Genomic DNA, 22,813 nt, shown 5'->3' with positions numbered 1-22,813 from the left:
ATGCTTTTGAAAGCCTCAATACACAATTTTGAATGCAGTGAAAGGCAAATTTTAAATCATAGTACTAGGTTTTGCAGAACCATAAGGTTAAATACATGATACGTTATTAGCACCATTTTTCCAGGATAGCCTGTCCCAATGATAAGAATTAGAAGTTCAGAGAGAAATTTCCTTCGTGATATGGAATGAAAAGCTCTAGAAAAGAGTACTATTGCTAATAATAGTAGTGCCTGAAGGATTCTGGTCAAGATCTTGATCTGGCTCTTGTAAGAAGAGGGAGATGAATGGGTTTTGCCTCAATTAATTTCTAGGGTGATACAAAACTAAACACGGCCATAAAGGATAGAGTTTGAAGACAAAGGAAAACAGCATTAAGGGCATACATTAATAGAAGCTGTCTATGTCCAATTCTCTATTTTGTCTCTATTTTAAGAGACAAAAAAGAGAGAGGATACATCTTTAGAAGCCCACATACAGTGCTTTGGGATATTTCTTGATGAAATAACACATGTAGTTGAAATGAGGAAGGTGATGGGTGATGGAAGGGTGTTGTTAAGCTTACCAAAAAATCCTTGTGATGAGCAAACATGAGGAGAGAGACTTTTTGGGATACTGAAGAGTTTCTGTTGTCAAAGTAATTAAGAGTGGAGTGGAGCTAGAAATGGGCCAGAAGAGCAATATTATATAAAAGCAAAACAGCAAAAAGGAACAAAATTGCATGAGTCATGGGGATGGAAAGGACAGGAGGAAAAGGAAGTGGGAAAGGATAAAGCAAAGAAATGGAAAACTTCAGAGAATGGAAATCATTCTGAGCTGCTGAAGCAGGGTGAGGGCATAAGCAGGCAGCATTGTTCAGCAAACCCCAGCAGGTAGGGGTGGGCTTGGTGAAAGTGGCTGGGGGCTGGGATCCCAGGGAAAGCAGGGCATGAGGGGGTGGGATGGAGAACAAAAGGCAACGAGGACAGATGGAGAAGGTGTAAAGATTGACCAGAGGGAATGGGCAGGAAGATCAGTAATCACTACACAGCACTCCTCACAAACTAGGATAAAGCATTATCTCTGTGGCTTTGCATTTCTTGGTTGTCAGGAAGTGAATGGAAACCCTCCAGCTGCTGGGTTGTGCCTGGCTCCTCTGGTCCCAAGGAACTGCTGTCACGGATGAGCGGTGCCGGAGCACAGTTGCATGAAAGGAGCTTGGTTTAGCTTATCTGTGCTCCCAGTATTGAACTTCACTTGTATTTGCAGCATGTTGTAGACAGGGTGATGATATGGGCGGTGTGGGCTGTGTATTGACATTGTTCTCCCGAGCCAGGACAAGCAATTTCAGGGTTGGCACAGAAGTTTAAGAAATGTTTTTAAGAGAAGCTTGTTTCATCTTCACAGCAGTCACTGCTAATACCAAAGGGGCACCATGCCAGGACTGGATCGTCTCATAATCCAACTAATCCCATTATGCCAAGCTTTGCGTGGTCCCAGCAGTCTCAAAAATCACTGTTTTTACGTACTGATTGCTAACCGAGTATGAGCTGAGCTGAACAAGGTGCTCTGACCCTTTAATGCACTGACATATTTGACTTCTCATAAAGCAGGTCAGCAGAAATATTTTTTTAATGTTTTATATGTTTTTGAAAACATTTTATATCCAATACCTGCATCTTCTTTCAGCTCATCCAAATGCAGTTCCTCACCAAGCGAGGTCACATTCGGTGTGGCTGCTATTGTACTCTCTTGCTGCACCTCTTCTGAGGCAAGTGCCTGGCACACAGGAGCTGGAGGGTCACTCTGCGTTGCTCTCGCGGCATCATCACCAGTGCAGGCTTTGCCTTCAGTATCTAAAACACCAAATAATTTAATCTTAACTAAACCATAAGCAGTGAAAGCTGAAACTCCCTGCTATCCTCTTGAGAAGAGTGCTGCTAGCGCTCAGGGGACTGAGATTTGTTTTAGAACAGCACCTGATTTCTAACAGTGCTGAGCATCTGTAACGCAAAGCTTGTGGACACCAGCCCATCTGGACACCACTAATATCCACCCAGTTTTCTCAGCAGGGCACCTTTTTCTGTGGCCATCTAACAGCCTGGGCAAATGGCCGTTGTGCATGTACAGGAAGGCCACTGTACTCTGTAAGCACCTGCTGTGTGGGAGGTGAGTACAGGCATAGGAAATCAGAGGTCTCTGGGAGAAGGCACTTCTTGCATGAGCAGAGCTTGTGCTGCAGCACCTGCACAGGTTGGTCTGACGTGTCGGAGTTGTGTCAGGCTCTGTGCACCACACGCTGCCATCCAGCTGCCCCAGCAATAATGCTGGAGCCTTACTGAAGGCAAGGCTGCTAATATTCCCTACCAAACTGTAGGTTTTGAGCATAGTTTTAGTTACTCAGCTCTGAAAAGCGTGTCCTGTGTGATTGAGCTGATCAGAAATTCAAATCCCTCTTCATGCAGACCTAGAAACTGCTCCCTTTGCTTACTGTGAAAGATTTTTGTGCCAGTGATCCCTGCAGCTGTATGCATCTTGATGACTGAAGCTTTTCTAGTATTCTCCTATTCAGGCAAGAGTCCTCAGAATACAAACTATCCTTTTACTTCATGACTCTCTCAGAATTTACAAGATCTACATCACTGTTGCAAACCAAAGCAATTACTTCCCGCTCTAGCCAGAGCTCCATGCTGATGGACACGTCTGCTGTCCACCCCTGACCTCCTAACTTGTATTTCTCAGCCCTAGACACTCCTTTCTGGAAGCTCCTGACAGGGCTATGTTTTCTTGCAATGATATCATGACAAGTTTCTTGAACGTTCATTTAAAATAGCGAACATTCACAGCTACTCCTTTTTAATACTATTTGGACAATCTGCACGGTAATTTATTGCCCTTTTGGGTAAGGTTATCAGATTTTGGCTCAGAGATGCTGCGGAAGCGATGCAGTGTTTTTGCATGCTGAGCTCACTCAGTCTGCCTCATAATCACGTTTGGTGAAAAGTTACTGTTCTTAAAATAGCCCCTGCAGTAGCACAGTTGCTATGATACAAGGAAGGGGAGGGGGGAAAAAGTTCATTGCCTACATTTCAGCTCATTGTGAAGGCAGCCTATACATAATCATTGGTGTATTAACAGCTGCATTATTTGATAGGGAGCCCTTATCTCTCACTGCTTTAAGTACAGCTACATCTGATGAGTTTTGTGCTCACAATGGGGAGAAATATCGGGGGAAGCTCCCTGAATGTTTTCAAGGTAACTCTGCTTTGCTCCTTCCTCACATCCTTTGGAAAGGCAAGCTGCTGACAGCTGTGCCACAATGAAACTGCAGTCACAGACATGAGTTCCTTCAGATCCCAGCCGATGGGAAGTGTAGTGACTAATGAAGTAATGACAAGCAGAAGACAGCCCTGTTGAAGAATTTCTGTTGAGGAGCATCTGAGACTCACAACAGTGATGTTCCTGGTCAGAAATGATCAGCTCATACTTCGATCAAAGTGGATATGCTGCTTTGATTGGCAGTGGGTCCCAACATGATATTTTAGAGACAGTCTGGGGACAGGAGAAATCGCAGACCTTAGATCCACTGGTAAGGAAAGCAGCAGAGAGTCTTGAGTTTTGCAAAGTAATCGGAAGAAGTAGGGCTGTAATTTAGTTGGGAAGGAATCCCGCTGTATGCCAGACAAGTTGGTTCCCTACAGCAAAGCTGTATTTGCCCTGTGTGAGCAGAGCTAGAGAGGAGAAGACAGAAGGGGCCCAGGCTGTGCAACTTCGTCTGCGCAGTGTCTCTGGGCAGCTGGGCTTTGGGGTTGTGTGAGGAGAAAGGGTGACATAACCTGTTAGGATGACTCATCACCAAAGCAAGGACGGTGCAATTTCACCCTGGGCTGCTCACAGATTGATGCAGATTCCGCGCCAGCTTTGCTCTGAGCCAAACAGTCCAGTTCAAAATGCTGCTTGACAGACCTTGTGCTACAAAACTGGAGTGTGACACAGCTATTGTAAATGCATGAAGCAGATCTGGAGATTTCTCAGCTTCATCCCTATTTGGGCTGTTTATGAAAGTAAGCAGGAATCAGGTCTCTGGAAGTGGAGTAGAGCCTGATGAAATAGAGGGATTTTAGGATTTACTGTAGTCTTTTAGCATAATATTGCTGCTTTGACAATTGCACCTTACTGCATAAACGAGGACTTAGCCTTGAAACTGCTGCCATTTCAGCTCAGTCCAAGTAGGGCACTAATAATTCACTGAGAATTATTTGGGTCAATTTTTGATTCCAGTTAATAAGCTGCTTCTACTAATAATATAATAAAATAACCCTGGAGATTCACAACACTGTAAAGAAAAATAACTTGCAGGTGGCTGCAATGTCCTTCAACTGACTGTTAGCCATTCTTTCCTTTCTGGGCAGCAGGGTGGTACTGAAAATTTGTTTGATGTTTATAGGAGCGCTATTCAACTTTATTGCAGACAGGTAAGCAGTCTGTTTGCAGCTGCCTTTTTGAAAGCACAGCTTGTCATCACTTCTCACTGCACTATATGTATTTATTTAAACTATTTTAATTTTGTTAAAGTGACCTTGCAACTTAGCATCATCTGTTTTCCTCCCAGCCAGTTCTTTATGCATGCAAGAGGTTTATTGATTCATTATTATTATTATTACCTTTTAATGTGCTCTACAGACATTTTATTTTACTATGCTTTGACAAAGCTCTAGAATAGCCATGTCTTCAAATTCATGGATTATGGGGAGCTTCCATAATCCTAGCAGAAATGGGGTGTATTTTTCTATCCCATAGGGCTAATATGCTAATAGGGCAACTAATTATTTAGAATTATGAGAGACATACAGAGTACAATGGACAGAATTAAAAATGAGCTTTCTAAAACCTTCCATTTTAGAATAAACTAATGGTTTGATAGATTTTTTTTTAATTTGAACATGAAATTCATATTAAAATATATCCCATAAAATAATATGAAAATTGCTTTACTGCAATGAAAAAAAAAAATCTGTTTAAAATGCTCTTTTTCTGACTCTTCAGTTGCTCGGTTACACTCCAGAATAGCATCACTGAGTATTGTCCCACAGGCTATTTATAGGCATGGCATTTGTTTTATACAAAGAAACTCAATTATTAGTTTCAAAGAACATAATTTCTGTCTATCAGATTGGTCAAACTCAAAAGGCCAATCTTTCTTCATGACAGTACTTTCTGATATAAAGTTTTCAAAGTAAAGATGGATTTATTTTTTTATCTCTGTTTAGGTGGAAATGGCAATTGGGATGTTGTCCATAACCTTGGGAGCTCGCTTGATCTCGCAGAATAGTCACCCAGATCTCTGTCTCCCTTGAGGACCTGTCAGGGCTTTGGAGCAGGGATATACAGAACCACAGTCCTTTGTGCATGTTTCTGACATTTTATCATCTTTCATGCAATGACTTCTGCTGAACCTGGTTTGTACTCAGGAAAGCTTTAAAATGACACTACCAAATGCTTCACTTTTCCATGTGAATGAAAACCAGGCAGAACGGTAATACGTTTTGTCACAAACTTGGTTTACCAGAAAGACAGCTGAAAACATCAGATTAGTATCGTTTTATGAGATTTGAATTCATGGATTGTGCATGTTAGCTGAATGCATCTGTATGTTTAAGTTTATATTTATACCAGCTTTAGCTGACTTTCTTGGCAGTAGGATTTAGCTAGGTTTAGAGCAATTGCATAAAACATACGTACCAGCTCAGATCTGCACCATGTATAAATCAAGCGAAGATGGAGTTGCATTCAAGATGGTAAAACATCAAAAATTAAACTGCATGGATTGATTGCAGCAGGGAGAAATTTGAAAAAAGATGTGCTTAATTCAGATATTGAATTTTCTTCTCTGTTTGGATTGAAGGTTTTCCTTTTTATTCATTTGTTTGTTAGGTTTCTTCTGTTGCAATTATGTGTTTCCTGTTGTCCTGGAAAAGACTTTGATAAAAAAGATGAAGAATTTTTACTTACCTTGTTCCATCATCTCCAGAAGGCCTTTCTTAATGAGTTCATCCCGACCTTGTCGTGCTGTCATCTTCTTCTCCAGCACTGCATGAAGTAGTAGCATAACACAGCACCAGTTAACAACAGAGTATTCATATAATGGAGTGAGAAAGATGCAATGTGGAAATTCCCTCTAGTCTCAACTACTATGTGCTTGGAAAGAACCACAAGGATTTTGTTTTGGGGAGCATGGACTGGTCAGCCTGCTTGTGCCTTTTCCTTTGTTAAAATATCTGTAAAATCACCCTCATGTAGAGCTGAGATTTATGATCTAACCTACTGTCTGATCACACTGAGTGCGGAGTAACTGGGATATTAGAGCCTTCAGCACGTTGGAGCTGCCTCAGGAAGTGGCACCCTTTACTGTGATGCTCCACAGGATATCAGGGCAAGTGCAGGGAATTGCACCATCCTATCTTAGGAAAGTGAGTCTGTCTCCTTACTGATCTCCTGGGACATCCCTGGAGACTAGCGAGAGCAGGCAGTGCTGTGTGCTGGGCTTCTTCACCGCAGAGACAGCTGCTTGAGGGAAGGCATTTTACATGCTGTAGCTCCCTCCTGTCACTTTTCATAATGTTACTGTGACCTATATAATCTTCACCCCAAATAAAAGGGGTGATGATACTTGGGGCCATAAATGTAGCCTATTTTGGAGAAGGGACAGCCCATGAAAAGCAGTCTGTGTTAAGGCTTGTGCTTCACTCTCGTATTTTGACCTTTTCTTCTAAACGTACTATATTGTATTATATAGGAAGTCAGTCTATATGGGCTCTATCTAGCCTCAAATATTATTAACCTGTAACATGATGAAATCTCTGAATTAGGTTTAGATCAGGTCACCATTAACATTTCCTATGTAAGCAAATTTTGCCCAAACTAAGCTTTGCTCTGTGCAGCATCACTCTCTTGTTCTCGTCCTACCTGCAGATGTCTGCTTTAGCTTCTCGTTTTTCTTTTTCCGCCACTTCCATGGTTTGAAGATCCTGCCCAGTGTTGCCAGTTTGCTGTTCCTCCTCACTGGCGGAGTTCGAATCCCTGAGACCAAGTAGTCAGAATGCATTGCAGGGGACTGCTCCATCTCATCTGAGAGGAGAAGAGAGGAAAGCCAGCTGTTAGACAAAAAGCTGCTGCATAGACTTAAAAAGGGGAGGCAAATGAGGCTCACCAGCTAACAAGCATTCAGTCTAGTCACCGAGATAAGTAGTGCAAGACTTTGAAAGAAAGTCTCTGCACTGCTGGAGCCGGCAGCCAGGCTGAGGGACGCCAGCCAGAGAGGCGTTCAACCTCACTGTGCCAGCCCAGTGCTTCCTACCAGCTGCTCTCTTGCCTATGGTCTTGCACAGTACCTGTCTGGATGCCAAATATTTCAGTATCTCCACTGCCACCATCCCTCATGGATTAATCAGGGATATTAGGCCCATAGAGAGAGGGACATGCTGAATTTGTACACCCTATGCTTTATTCCATCACTTTCCTACCTTTGTCCGTGCCTGGTACTCACCAAGGTAATGGTGTTACTCTCCCTCCCAAGGGCTGTGTCTAACTGCATTACAGCCTTCTGAAACGTGGAGAGCTGAGAGCTCCCAATAGCTTTAATAGAAGCAGTAGAAATTTAACACATCAGTAAACCAGGCCCATGCGGCCTCCAGTTAATCACATAAATGTAATGTTCATTTAGAAAAATTTAGACCTGTATGAAAAGCTGAGAGGAAGTGTGAGAAAGCTCAGGTCCCTTCTGAATTCCCAGCTTCCAGTTCTGTTCTCAGGCCACAGGATACTGCTGCCTTTTAAATGAACTGTTTTCACATAACCTAACACAGAACACACTGACTTGTGTGAGCTAATGCAAATCTTTTATGTAAGAATAGTTTGTTTGATATGTGCTACGTAAGTAAAATCCCAGAACTGTTGTGGAAATTTATTTCTTGAGGAAGCTAAAGGGAAAATTCTTTCCCTTTTGTCCAGCCAAGCCACAGGAGTTCAGAGATAATTCTTCAGCTGGAAAAGCAGTTTAGGTATTTTTAGTATTTTGTCTTGAAAATACACCGTAAGTTTTGCTCATAGGCAAGTCTTGCACGAAACAATGCATACTGACTATTCACAGTTGTGTGCTAGCCAGTACCATGAAAGTAAGTAGCACAGTTCCATAAATGGGGTTATTGATGGCTTTACTGAGCTTTGTATTTGAGCACCAACACAGTGATTGTTAAAAGAGAAGCTGCCATCAGTCATCAGACATGTTACATGAATAAAAACTGAATTGTTTTTTTCAACAATCAGTTATGATTTAAATGAGCAATGTGGAACTATGAACATATGCACATTTCCAAGTAATTTCTCTCTGGAACAACAACATTTATCATAAATTGCTTTATGGCTGCAAGATAAAAACTATACAGCATCTTCTAGGCTTTGTTTTTAAGTTAACAGGGTGAAAATGCTTAAATCACAGCATGGAGGTGGGGATTTCCAGGTAAACAGGAAACAATTTTTAGAAGATTATTAAACACAGCAGGGGAATCAACACATTCCTCCTCTTCCATTTAATTTTGAAAATACTGGTAATAGAGATGAATCATTCAGTGGAGACAAACTAAAAACTTGGGGCCATGTGAACTATCAGAGCAGAGAAAAGGCTGTAACAATTCCTGCCCCCTACACCATGCGTGCGCAGTGAATTTCTCTTTCTGTGTACTGAATTTAGAGCATCTTTTGTCTCATTCCACAGAGTTTATCTTGGGGTTTAATTTAGAAGATATTTAAAATGTAAATAAAAATATATTTTTGCCTTTGAAAGAATGGTGTCTACCCAAGGTGGTATTTATGATTTACAGTTTGGAGGTCAATATTAAGTTGAGAGCAGAAACTAGCAATGAACCTAGCACAGAAGGAGGGCAGTAGCCTACAGACCACAGCTGGAGTGCCAAGATCTCATGCTCCTTTCCTAATTGTGTATTCAAAACTAACAAGTATCGCAGAAATAAGCTTTGAAGAAGTAGAGCTGCTCTTGATTACAGAGATGGCAATGAGAACGGAAAATGGCAGAGTAGATCTGCTATTAATTTGCTGTTATGATTACTTTAAAGCTGTAATAGAAGCCTCAGAAAATAGCATTTAGCCATTTCTTGTGACCTCCCTTGAGTGGGAATGGAAATGTTCACAAAACTAGCTCATCTCAAAAGAGCTGTAGATCAGACTGTAAATCAGACCCTTGTCCCTGGAAGCTACAGTGGAGTAGGACAGCTTCAGGTTAGCCATCCCTGGAGACCAGTGGAGACTGCACTGGTGCTCAAACACTTCCTACCATCCCAGGAATTTCTCAAGCATGTAAGTGAAGATTAAATAAGAAGCTGATTTAAAGCAGTACCTTGGCAAGTTACTGATCCTACTGCATTTCATTCAGGATGTAGGTGTCTGCAAAGTGGTTTAGGCATCGTCCACATGTTTTGTTTAACGCTGGTAGCATGAGTTCATTTTACCTTTTTTGCCAGATAGCAGGGGGAGTGGACAGAACCAGGAAGTCATTCAAAGCCCAGCTTGTGTGTCTCTAGCAATGTTTATTATCCCAGACATTCCCCTAAGAAAGAGAACGGGGAGATACTGCAAAGGCACTAAGGATTCCTTAAGTGCCCTGTAGTGATCAGTGCTTCTGCAGTTTCTACCAGCCCTACCAAGTGGGTTTCTTCGATCCCCTTCTGCCCTCTAGGTTGTGGAAGTGTAAGGATTTTACTCCTTAGACTTTGGTTACAGATTAAATACAGATAGAAAGCAAATGTCAAAGAAGGAATAGTAGCTAAAACAAAAGTTTCAGTGGAAGTTTTCGTGGGCTTTTTAACTTTATTAATGCCTCTCATATGGTACAGGCAGTTCTTAAGCAAATGGTTTTATCACCTGGTACATTCTCACCATATGCAGTTCCTACACTCTGCATTTGGAGAGATGGACACAAATAAAAATAGATAGAGACACAGTAAGACAGATGTCCTGAAGTCATAAATAACAAGGAAATGGTCTTACTGGCAACAAGAATTACAAGAAAGCCCTTGGAGCTCCTCATTTCCAGTCAGTTCATTTTTTTTCTTGGTTGTGGGTTGGCTGCTTGGGAGATAAGAAGTTGACAGCACAAAAAGCAGTTCCCACGTACAGCAATGAATACTGAAGGAGAAGGCGCACCTAAATATCAGCCAGTTCCTGCAGCCAACAAGCTGCCAAGACTTGCCAACCCTCCAACCGCTCTGTGGAAATATTCAGCACATTTTTTAATCTGCAGTCAATATTTTAATTATGCTAACTGTTCTGTAGAATAATGCAGTTATTTCTCCCAGAGCCTGATAGCCTGGGGCCAGGCCATGCAATTACACAGAGGATGTCTGCAGAATATACACAGCCGAGAGCCAAATTGAAACTCCCCATGTCAGCAGGGAGAGATGAGCTTAACTAGCTGTGTAACGTAGAAGGCTGAGGGACAGTTGTTATACAGGGTCAAGCAAGCACAGGCTTAACCCACAGCACAGCAAGCGAACCCTACCCAACACAGGGAGGCCAGGCTCTGCTTGGCCATCGCTGTTGAGACAGACCAATTGGTCCCATGCTGTCCCACAGGGAGACAGTTGTCAGCCCTGTGGGGCCAGAGCATTTTGCTCTGACTGAAGCTTGTTGACTGTTTATACAGAAATTATTTTCTAGACCCTGCTGTACCCTCTTGAGGGCAAAGGCTTCTGTGCTGGAGCTCCAGATCCAAACAAAACCCCTCATATATCACACAGTTGTAATCTGCTCTGTGTGTGTCAAAGGGGTGGAAGCAAACGTGTCTGTGCCCCTGCTGATGATGCTGGGCAAGTGCTTCTTGCAGTGCTAGCTGGGGTAATTTCTAGAGCTTCTAACAGCGGTCAAGAGTGCGAATGGCACGATGTCCCAGACATCCCAAATCAGATGAGAGGAGGGGTTCTGACCTGATGGATATTGCTCTGCAGTATTGCTCTCGGCTGCAGAATAAACCAGGCAACAGAGAAGAAGGAAACAAACCATAATATTCGTTACATTTGGCTGCAGGGTCTGACCCCTCGGAAAGCCTGAGCATCTGCAGCTTCTGTTTACATCAGCAGCAGTTGTGGTGATCAGTGTTTCTGAAAAATGCTCCATTGCTTTCTTCTTTAAAGTATTGTGGTGGCGTAGATAGAATACTCTTCCTGTTAGTCCCTTCTCCATAGGAATTGTGCATGGATCGTGCAGTTTTTCTGCACATAGAAGCTCTCCCATTTACAGATGTCAAGCCCTGACTCTATCCCATCCAGCCTCCCACAGAAGTGGGGCAGGTTTGCTGGGAGTAGTGTGAAGTTTGAGTCCTGGATGTGTGATGGAAGAGTGCCCTATGCCTGCACATAGCCTTCGTTTGTACAGCAGATGGTTTTGGTGCTGAGACAATCACGTCTGGTGATAAGAGTGTTGTGAAACTGAGCATTGGGTTCAGTCAGTTGGGTCTATCTTCTTGGGTTTTCCATGATGAGCCAAAAAGTCTTGATGCCTGGGTTGCTGATTATAGCAACTGCAGGCTGCACTCTGCAGGCTGGTGTATGGCAGTTGGGAACATCAGGGATGCAGAGCCAAGTTATAGTGACCTTGCCACGGAGAAAGGCTGTAAGAGACTTGGGATGCCCTCTTGTGAATATGCAAATTGCAGCAAGAAGTTTATGGGAAGATGAAGGATGCTGAATTTTAATGTGCTGGGAATTTTGGTAACTTAAATTCATGGTAATGGAAGTTGTGCCTTGCTAAATCCTCTGTGTACACTGTTAGGAGGACCACTGAAAAATCTGCAACCTGCAGGCAGTTTAAAAATAACGCAGCAGACAAGAGCTGCAGGCAAATTTGTAAGGCAGGAGTGCTGTGTGTGCTGATGAATTGGTTTGTAATGCAGCTCTGCATGTTCTCCTGTTTGTTGTCATTGCATCTGTCTTTGCAACTCAGATACAGAGTTAAAAAAGTGGGGGGAAAAAAAAAAAGGTTCCCTTTGGTCCACTCCAGAGGGTAGAGACAGCGAATGGAATCAAAATTACCATTTTGGCTTTTGGGATAGAGGTGCCTTTACCATCACTAACTTTCAGTGCTGCCTAGACTTAGTGTCTACATCTAAAAAGGATGTTAAGGAGGATGTCACAGGGAAACCTGAGCTTTTAAAGGGCTCATGTCTACTGCTGGTCGGTCCTGCATCATGCAAGCCAGACATCTGTGAGGTTAGCCGAGAAACAGCACTTCTCTCTATACAGAGGGTATTTTTTATCTAGTGAGAGAAACCTGCAGGGGAAAGAGGGCAGAAAGGTTGTCTTGGTTTTAGAGTAAGGACTATTCTGAGCTTTGGGAAAGAGAATTAGCAGCAGGAACAAACGCCTTTTTCCTTAGTTTAACATGCTGACAGAGGAAGAACTGATCACAATAATTCAGTCTGCAGGATAGCGGCAAATTGTTTGTGTCTAGGAGCCTTTGAACACTTCTGTTATGTTTTTGAGAAGCAGAACTCATACTGAAGAGGTTTTTTATTGCACTAGTTAGATGTTTCCTCTGATGGAGCTCTTCCTTGTTCTAAAAATGTTTTGTCACCTGCATTTCTGCAGACATGCTCTCTTTCTTGACTCTCTTTGAAAGAAAACTGCAGTGGAATGTTCCAGTTTGAAGTCTCCATTTCAGTTTTTTGAACACATAGTATTCTGATTTTTCCAATTTTGAATGACTGTTAGAAATTAGAAATTAAAATTAGAAATGAGAAAAAAGCTTTTGATGAACCTGAGATTTATTTATTTTCTGAAGGACTTTGTATTTGAAGCTGTGAATGTTTCAGTATTATTTTGGGTTGGTTTGGAAAAATTTACACAGAATCCTTTGTAAAACAGAAAACCTAATTCCTAACAGTTTAGTTATTCAGAAAAGGCAAGGTACCTGTAGTACATTACTGAATGTAATCATAAGCTAATTTTGGATGCACAGCTGCTGACATGACATAGATTGTTGCTCTGACACATAATATTTGTTACACCAGAAAAATATTGAAACAAAGTAGGGAAAATTACAGGATTGAGGTGCAAATTGAAGCATTTAGCTATCCAAATGTTTAGGTTTTCTATGGTCAACAGCATAGGTAAAAATGGCTTGAATTCTTATCTGTTTGTTCTCAAAATTGTAATCCTTTATGTTCATTATTTCCCACCTTGGATTTGATCTCATCCAATACTTAATCCCGTAAGGAAACAGATGGACAGTGGACCAGGCTCATCCACGTGATAAGTACATCGTTCATTGAGTTACCTTGGGGAGAAAATCTGGCACAGTAAATTCGTGCAGACTTCAGACTCATGGAGATACATGAAGGCAGGGTAAAAATACTAAGATAAATGGCAGAATGACGAAGGGGAATAGAGTCCTTTACAAGCACCATATCCAAAACAGCTCCGGATTCAGCTTCCACTGAGTACAGGCTGTTCTTGGGCTGTATCACCTTTCTTTTAGCTGGGTGGTATGAATCCTGATTAGTTTTTTATACTTCCCTGCATGAAAATGCAAGTTACTGTGCTTTCCTTTCTACCATTCGTGTGTTCTCCAGAGTCTGAGCTTCCATTTTCACTTCATACTCAAATGTTTGCCATATATCCTTGTTCTATAACTCCTACTGCTTTTTAGCATGTTAAATTATGATTTAACATTTTTCTTTAATTGAAGGAGGAAAAAAAAAAACCCAAAACATAATTTGTGGGTGGTAGAAGGGGGCTGTGCTTGCCAAGGAAGTTTATTTCTATTCTGTCATGCTGAGCTTCCCTTCAAAGTATTTGGATTTTAAAACAAGCTTTAGCTGAAGTGAACGGGGAAACAGATTATAGTTATCAAAGGAAAGAGAGCAGGGAAGTGGCAACTCCAGCTAAATCTCTTAGATAAAAATACGCTTTATATGCTTGAGATTTGTGATTTCTTCCAGAAAATGTTCCTTCATGAAGTTGACATATCACCTAACGGCATTACCACCATATGAGCCAAGGTGTAAAGAAATTAATCGGGAACTTTTCATGCTTGTGGATCATTGTGTCAAGTCCCAGTAGCACTTCCTGTGATTTACAATGCACAGTGTGACATTAGCAATTCATTAACAAACTAAGTTTTTCAGTGTTTGCGTAAAGGAACCCACAACAAACTTTACCTGGATAAGGAAAAACTAAATAACAGTAAGAAACGAGACTAAGGAAGGATTGCTGTATAATCACAATTCAGTTACCCGAGCCTGTACGGTATCTTCTTTCAAGAGAGGAATCTTGACATTTGCATGCTTCTCACCCAGTGAGAGCTTGCTCAGGCACCAGACAGAGCAGCATCTCCTGAGATTCACAAAAAATCTATTCAAATGAAGTCAAATGAGCCGTGCCTCAGAGGGCCAAGAGCCAGACTGTGCAGCAAGCCTTGTCCATCCTGCATCTGCAAAGGGTTTTGTACCACACAGGTGTTACAAATTCCCAGGACCAGACAGTTTCCCCAAGCCTCTTGGAGAGATGCTGCTCTGTGGAACAAAGGGAGGCCAAGTCCAGGAAGTACAGGAATAGCTTGAATTAGGCTTTCCATGCCCATGCACTCGTAGTAGTAAAGCTGTTGTCTGCACTGCAGGACCACTGTTTCATCACCTGCAGTTGTTTAATTAGCTGTAGCCTTGCTGCAAACCTGTTGAAAGGATGTTTTTTTATAGCTTCCTCAGGGAGTCTGCAGACTGAAACACACCCTGTGCTGTCTCCAAGAGGCACCTTCAAATCCATTTCACTGCAGCTTATCCCCAATAGCAGTTACATTTAGAGGGACATGTAACACCCAGGGAAGTCATTGGTGTAAGAGCACCGTGCTTGCTAACAGGGAACTATGCATTTGCTTTTTTCTGGGATTCATGCCCCAGAATTGACCTGTTTAGAGTCTCTTCTGTTTATGTTAGTCTATGTCTGTCAGATACAATCAGCTCTCACTTTATATCCATCCCAAACTTGTATATTAGAGAAATAACCAAATCCTCATGTCCTATGCACTTTTATGCCCGTGTAATTTAATGCATAATTTCCTTCTTCCCTTGAATGCACCACAACTCTCTGTTTGTGCTCTGTCACTGTTCAAGGCCACTACTGCAGATAGAAAACATTCTTTCTCCTTTGTGAAATGCAAGATCATCTGCCTTTTTTTTTCCTTTATTACTCCTGCTGCTTTGCACTTTCACTTTCCTTACAGCTGTTGGCAACAAATACACATTAGTCGACAGTCTCTCGTGCATACTCCAGGCCTGCTATACAGAATAGGACAGAGATTTGGACGAAAAAATACTTAGACAACAAAAATATGACATAAACCAGAACAGCTACAGAGAAAGGTAGATAGAAAACAGGCCCAGTGACTGAATTCAACTTTTGTCTAAAGGTTATGCATCCAATTTGGCTTCTTGTAAAACTGTTACAAAGCTGCCAGTGATTTCTACATTTGGTGGGCATGTAAATTCTGATTAAACCCTTCTTAGGAGGGTATATCACCGGAATGAATGGTTAAATACTTTCTAGAGAAGGCTAGGTTTGCTGCACATAACATTCTGTAAATATGAGACGCATGTAGGAAATACTTTGAGGGAGGCATTGTTTTTAAAGATCCATTTGTCCCACTGTCTGCTGGTATTTTCCAAAGGGGCAATTATACTAAATACTCAGCAGTCTTCAAAAGACAGCAAGGTACCACAAACCTTCTGTTGTCCTCAGCATACTTGAAAAGACAGACACATCTCTGCCTACATGCAGAGCAGAAAGTCAGGCAGTACAAAGTCTCTGTGGGCAATGGCACTTCTCACCTGTTAAATCTTGTGGTAAAGTTAACATTACCTGCTCCTTACCATGGCATTATCTTATCTCAAGGCTCAGATAAGGGCTTTAAAGCACTGATCTAACAACACTTCAACATGCTTAACTGTAGAGATCTGACTATCTTTAAAAATTAATGACTTCCTGGGAGGTCCATGCTCTAAAAATCGAGATTCTGTTTCCAAATAGACGGGCTCTGGGTAACAATCTTTAAAGTGCTAATAGAGCAGTATGCCTTCTAAAATTAAATTCTTTACTGATTGAGGGCCAAGAGAAATAATTGCTTATCAAATTTACTGTAGTGATTATCATTGTTTGTCTGAAACAAGACCGCAATCTATTCCTAATGGGAATGGCAGGATCTTCAGGGCAAGGAGTGAGCATGGAAATTACTTAAAATATATAAAGCTGTCTCCCCTGCAGCTCTTGGACTGACTCCATTCCAGGTTGTTTCCTTCTGGTATTATAGGAGCTAGGAAAAATAAACTGCTGAGTTGTAATCCTTGCTCTGTGTAAGAAATAGAATAGAGAGACAATATCCCACATGTCAACAACAAAATGAGAACTGGGTAGGAGAACAGCGATCTCTGTCCATTAACTCTGTGTCACCCAGCAGCCAAGCAGGAAGAAGAACTACGAAAGTAAATGCTGTTTCTTTTGCTAATGTGATATATTGGCTGTGTCTGCATTAGCAAGTAATGCAGCCCATTAGAAGTGGGTCTGTGAACAGCTGGTGTTGAGGACTCAACATCTTCTGGCGTGCATTTGTTACATAGTGTGATCTTGTGACTCTAACTTGACAGAGAAAGCGCTCTTCCCATACAAAGTGCAAAGAAAACAAGATTCTTCTTTAAAACAAAAATGCCAGCCAAACTAAACAACCATCCTTCCAAAAATGAACTAAGAATTCCTGTATTTTCTTTCCAGAGGAAGGATAAAGATCATTATTTCTCTTACTAAATTACGAGATTCAAAAGCCCCTAAACACATATGCAAATTCCTATGAGTTGTTGGTACTGAAAGTACTCACTGTCATCAAGACTTTGGCTCTTAAATATTTGGCAAAGTAAAAATTCCCTTGTATTGGGCTTTAGCCCATATTACAGCTTATCTGAAATGCCCATATACTACGCTCATCTGTTACATATCCTTATGTCCAGAACAGCATATAACTCCCTATAGCCCTTCAGCAAGACGTTTTAGCATCAATGAAATTGCTATGCATAAATTAACAAAACAGATATAATGACATTTTCAAACTTGCTAGAATGATGCTATGGTTGTGACAGAAAAAGCAAATTTACTCTAATGCACAGATGGATGAGTTTGTTTTAGCTTTTTCTTTTCTAAGGTTTATAGTGCACTGAATTTAGTGGAGAAAGGGCTTTGCATTTAACCAGAGTTCTACTGATTTCATTAATTGGAGTGAGTCTTTATGCAGTTCAGTGCAAGAACTGAGTTTTGTATTCATTTATTACTTCATAAAACATTCTTTCCACACAAACTAGACAATTGTTGCTAAAAACAAGTCAGCAAATGCATCAATAATTTCTTGAAATGGTTACATTTGAAAGAAGGGGAGAGAAATGTCTTAAACACCATTCTAATATTCATATTCTTTTCAAGGAGAAACTTTGTAGGCTAGTTAGGTTGTACTGCTTACAACAACTGCAAAGGTCACATAATAAATCTCAACAATATGTTTGCAGATGGTTACTATCTCTTAGGAATATTAGGCAAAGTATGTACAAGCATGATGTTTAATGACTACAGTGGTTACACTATCTTGGAAAGAACTACCTTAAACTGAAATAAACAGAGGAGGAAGGAGTTAGCATAAAACATATTCAAAGCAGATACAAAGAATGCTATGAGCTAAACTAAAATGTAAATTATAACTGCTGAGAAATGGGGTTTTTTATATTTTAAAATCCCACTAGCAGCATTTGCATTTAAAAGTCTATAGCTGCATTGGTAAAGGTTCCCCACATCTGCCTTTAAGTGCCTGGAAGGTTTGCATAAGTGTCACCACGTGGTTAATGCATCAGGCATTGCCTGCCCACCCTAGATCAGCCTGCAGACAAAACAGGAGAAGCTGTAGCAACTCTGAGTTGCACAAGATTTTCCTACTAACAAATTTTCCCATGGCTTTGTCAAGTCAACTTAGTGGTCGGGGCCAGCATGGTGGATGTGGAGCAGCTTAAATCTGCCTTGGTATAACAAACCTTCCCTGTATCATGTTTCACATACATACGGAAATTGCTGATGAAAGTCCTGTTCTGCACATTTTGTCTGAACAGATAAGATTGCCCCAGTTCTACATTTACAGACTTAATTTATAATGCAGTGGTGTATAAAAAAAAAAAAAAAAAGATGAGATTATACAGTATTGAGAAGTGTCTAGGGAGCACATGATGACACTTCCATTCCGCTGGTCAGTGAACAAAAGAACAAAAAATAACTACCATTTTCAAAATTCAAAGCATGTCAGGAGGCTCTGTCTTTGCAGAGACAAGTTTTGTTAATTTTACTGGGAACAGGTTTTAAATTCACATGGGTTTTATGGACTGTCAATCCCGGATAGTTCTTTGGTCTCCAGCTCTTGATTTTCAGTTGGGTCATGTTTTTGAGAAGGAATCATCTAATGAATGTTTTTCTAACATTTGCCTTTCATCAGCAAGACTACTTGGACTTTTTCCTCTTGTTTCCTTCTCTCTTTTTTTTTTCTTTCTAGATTTTTATTTTATTGTTTTTTATGCAAGATGGATAACCAGATCTGTTAGAAATGAAAGAAAACTTTCATTTTCAAACCACCATAGAATATGAACTGAGTTTCTGTTTCAATGCATGAGGGTTTTATTAAACAATAGTCTTGTTCATTTCAACCATACCCTGGGCCTGTTTTTATAAGTCTCACAAAGCCCAAATAGCATGAAAGGAAAAACAGCATGGAATATTTTTACCCTGTCTGACCTAAATTTATGTATTTTTTAGTTCTTCCAAGAGAAAGAGAAGTGGAATAACTACTCCCTCTTCTCAGGTTCTTTTCAGCTTTCATATTTTAACTGTGTTCTCAGCTGCTTGCATGAGTCATGGAGAGCTGGAAACAAGACCCCCCCACAATATTATAATAACTGCTTCCTCATGAGAGGGCCTATGTGTGTTTTGGGGTATACCACTAAAAAGCCACAAAAATCTCCTGAAAGCTTCTTTGTGCCAGAAACCTACATGGGAGCTAATAGAAGAAGTATCTTAGCTGCAAAAACAGATTACTTATGAGTGTAATGAAAACTAAGATATTTAAAGATTTCCATATCACTCTGTCTTGAAACTTATGCTATTGTTCTTCAGCATTTGCAGAGATTTCAGACTGCTGTTGACTTTGTGATGGTTTTGTGTAATGATGGTATTGAATTTCCCTGGTCTAGTCATAATTTGGATTTGATCCTGTGACGTTCCAAGAAACTCTAAAATCCACAGGCTTTTATAAGAACTGGACGGGTGTTCAGTGCTTGCCAGGCTGATCCATGCTATTCCAAGCTAACATGTTCATCATTGCATGCTCCTTCCTATACAGTGTAAGGTATATCCAAACTAAATCTCTGTTTGAGGCTACCTATAATATTATATTTAGAAACAATAGGGGAAGCTTATGGCAGAAAACTATTCTTCATTCTGAAATCCCATAACTTTGTTTAGAATAAGCCAGATCCCTCATACTTTGGTTCATGGCTAGACTGAGCAGAGCATATCAAACCAGGGCAAGGATCTTGTGCAGTAAGAGAGGAAAAAGAAAGAAAGAGAGGTCAATGTACTCAAGCATAAGCCAAATTCACTGGCAGGTCAAATGGATTCATACAGCAAACGTAACAGTAAAAAAATGTTGTGAAACACATTAACAGAGGATATCGGTATCAAATGTGCCTGTCAGCTCTATTGCATTTATAGGCACATATTATTATGCCTTATACTGCCCTGTTTCAGTCACGTTAACTTGAGCTTATCTGCCTCTAACATAGAGCTTCATCCCTAAATTCCTGAACATAAGGTCAGACAAGGAGTTTGTCACACTGAAATTACATCTCCCCATCAGGGACTATTCCCTTTCTCACTAGGCTACCCTTCCTCTTCTCTATACACATTCTGCTTTTACACCCAACTCTCTTTTTTGCTATCATTTCACCATTTGTTCAGACCTGACTACTTATCCTGCAGGCAGCCTTCTCTTCCTGCTCAGGACAGTTTACTGATCCTCTGGACAATAACAGTCTGACTTTAATCAAGACTATGCAGGAAAAGCCTTTCTTCTCAGAGAAAGCTTTTAGACGTTACAAGTATTCAGGATTGGTTTACCACATTGGGTAATGAAGCAGAGCTAAAAATACCATATGTTCCTTTGACATTGCCCATTCTTTACAATAAATGACTGAAATTTCTGTGACTGCAGAACAAAACATGTTTTATGTTTTTGCTTTTAAGTGAAGCTGTGTATAAAGCTCTTTGCCACTTGGAATATCCTCTTAGTGTTTTACATAAGAGGATAACAAAGTTTATTTGGGAAACGCAGAGAAGCCTACAGCTTGTTTTCCTCTCATTTTCTTAAATGAATGAGGAGAGATCTTAGAATGTGAGATCACGGAAGTGTAACTGGCCAAATTTTCTCCATTATGAGAAAAAACAGTGAGGAAATCTGTTGAGACTGCCCTTCAGAACATCACCTCTTATTGGCAATTCACTGCACTGGATAAGCAGAAGTCCTTTCAATCATCTTCAAGCCTCCTATGCAATCTGTGTAAGTCTGCTTTAACAACTGAGATGAGATTACTAAAGCATGAGAAGGAACTGACACATAGGACCAGATTGTTTGAAGATGTTTATTTTAAGCCATTTTACATAGTCTCTTTCACTATTTTTGTTTTTTGAACTCAGGGAAAGAGAGAGAAATTTTTTTTCTCCAGTAATTAAAACTCTGAAGGCAGACACTCTTGCCTGCATTATAAAAGAACTTACAATATTTTAAAAAGTATTTAAAAAAAACATAAAAAACTCAACTAATTTCTTCCTTTCAAGTGCTGAAATGATCTAATGCTATTAATAGAAGATTCTTTCTCTGTGGAAAATTTATTCTTCTATTTAAAGCTATGGGGGAAAAGCTTGAAAGAACAAAAAATTACGATTCTGACATCTGGCTATCGGTATAGCCTTTGGATGATGAGTTCAGATAGTGGCTCTAAAATAAATACGTTTATTTGGAAATAAGGCAGAATGATCGACAAGACATCCTTTCTCCCCACAGTTGCATGCAGTGGCTGCATACTTGCTAGAAGCCCACCCAGCTTGTCCCTTAGTGCTGAGGGAAGCAAATTTGAGGGTATTGGATTGACAGCACTGAAAAACACAGATTTTTCTTCATGCACAGAAATAGGCACAGCTCATAAAGCAGCATAACTTCCCCACGCTGCTGATCAGCGAAGCCTGACCCTGACCTAAGTGGCCCATGATTAGCAGAGCAGGTGTTAGTCTGTCCCCATGATCTTCCTGCAGAGGTATGAAATCGATACTAGCTGTGATGACATTTTGTGTGGGCACAGGACTAAGAATTCCTGTCACAATAAATCAGCAAACAGAATACCTCCCCAGGAGTTTAAAGAGGACATTTTATACTGAATAGCTCATATCCTGCTTCCAGGCACCTGATCCATTAAGCTTTACTTCTTTGACACGCGCTGGTGCTCGGTGATTTTGTTCGCATGCTGACCACACAGCCCAGGTGCCATTCTAGTGATTTACTCCAAAGTTACGAGAATTACATGTCTTGAGCATTCCTGGTGGGATCACTCGGAGACCATATTGCAAAAACACATGGGTATGTTACCCAAAACATGTGATTCACAATAAAACCACCAAAACCAGAACAGAATGCTTAAAGCTGAAAATAAAACACATCTTATGATTTTGTTCTTTCTTTTGTTTAATAAGAAAATGGAAATGAGATATTTGTAAAATGTACAGTGAAGCATTGTGCTAGAGATGTCTGAGTAACCAAAACAAGGCAGGGTGCTTAAATATCACTGCAGCATTTGTATAGCTACGAGCTCTAAAACGGAGACTAAGCAGCACTGGGCGTTAGCAGGGTGCTGGACGGAAGGAGTTACATATTTCCACGATCTATGCGTGGCATTGAATTAGATACAGCAGCTCAGATTCCGTAACACAGCTTCCCTTCCACACGGTAGATAAACCCTTAGAAGATACAGACACAAACAAGTAGGCCTTGGTTTACAAAGTCTTGGGCTGGTATCCAGTAAATCTAGTTTTAGGGCATTTAGTATGAGATCAAAACTGTCATGGTCCCAATGATACAAAGTGCAGATCCAGTAGAAATTAATTCTGCCCTCTCAAATGTGTTCAAAAAATGTTGATCAGTCAACTTTGGTCCTGCAAGCTTTCTGCTGGATCAGGTATCATTTGTCTACACCACTTGCACTTTATGCCGTATCAAGCATTGTCTGTCTTCCCACAGTTGGCATCAATCTGGCATAAAAGCATAGAGCTGGCATAAATTCTGTATCACAGCTCTGGCTGATTTGACAGAAATATGATCATTTGCCCATGCCTGATGTGGATGAAACCTGTACTGCTGTTAAAAACAATCGTGCACAGATCTGGTGTTAACATCAGCCTCTCGTACGACAGCAGAGCCTGTCGGTGCCAGAAGGTGATGTGACACTAATGGAACGTCTCTGCCTGCCGCCCCAGCGCAGAGGTCTGGGTGGCAAGGAGCAAAATGACACATCACATGGTGGCTGTAGCCCCTGTACAGATCACTTCTGCTCAGCGACCACAGCTTTCAACAGCAGCCTACATGCTCCACGAACAGCAAGGAGAGTATTTTCGTAGGGCATGAGCCTATGCTGTGCACCCGCATCCAGCAA

At 40.9% G+C, this 22,813-nt stretch overlaps 1 protein-coding gene across 5 annotated transcripts in view; it reads right to left on the bottom strand.

Annotated features, from left to right (window-relative positions):
• PHACTR3 (phosphatase and actin regulator 3) overlaps window positions 1-22,813 on the bottom strand; it is a 113,594-nt gene that overhangs the window by 48,560 nt on the left and 42,221 nt on the right. For all 5 annotated transcript variants that reach the window (XM_087750352.1, XM_087750353.1, XM_087750351.1 and 2 more), the window contains exons 2-4: window positions 6,943-7,104; window positions 5,989-6,066; window positions 1,650-1,832 (exon numbers count right to left, since the gene is read on the bottom strand). In XM_087750352.1, the coding sequence (XP_087606478.1) occupies window positions 1,650-1,832; window positions 5,989-6,066; window positions 6,943-7,104 (423 nt within the window). The remainder of the gene's footprint in view (window positions 1-1,649; window positions 1,833-5,988; window positions 6,067-6,942; window positions 7,105-22,813) is intronic.

This window comes from Nipponia nippon, unplaced genomic scaffold, assembly GCF_047370975.1.
Source record: "Nipponia nippon isolate SJK-2023a ecotype South Korea unplaced genomic scaffold, ASM4737097v1 scaffold_13, whole genome shotgun sequence".
Classification (NCBI taxonomy): domain Eukaryota; kingdom Metazoa; phylum Chordata; class Aves; order Pelecaniformes; family Threskiornithidae; genus Nipponia; species Nipponia nippon.
The sequence above is the reverse complement of the archived record's forward strand: the minus strand, read 5'-3'. Positions and strand labels throughout refer to the sequence as shown.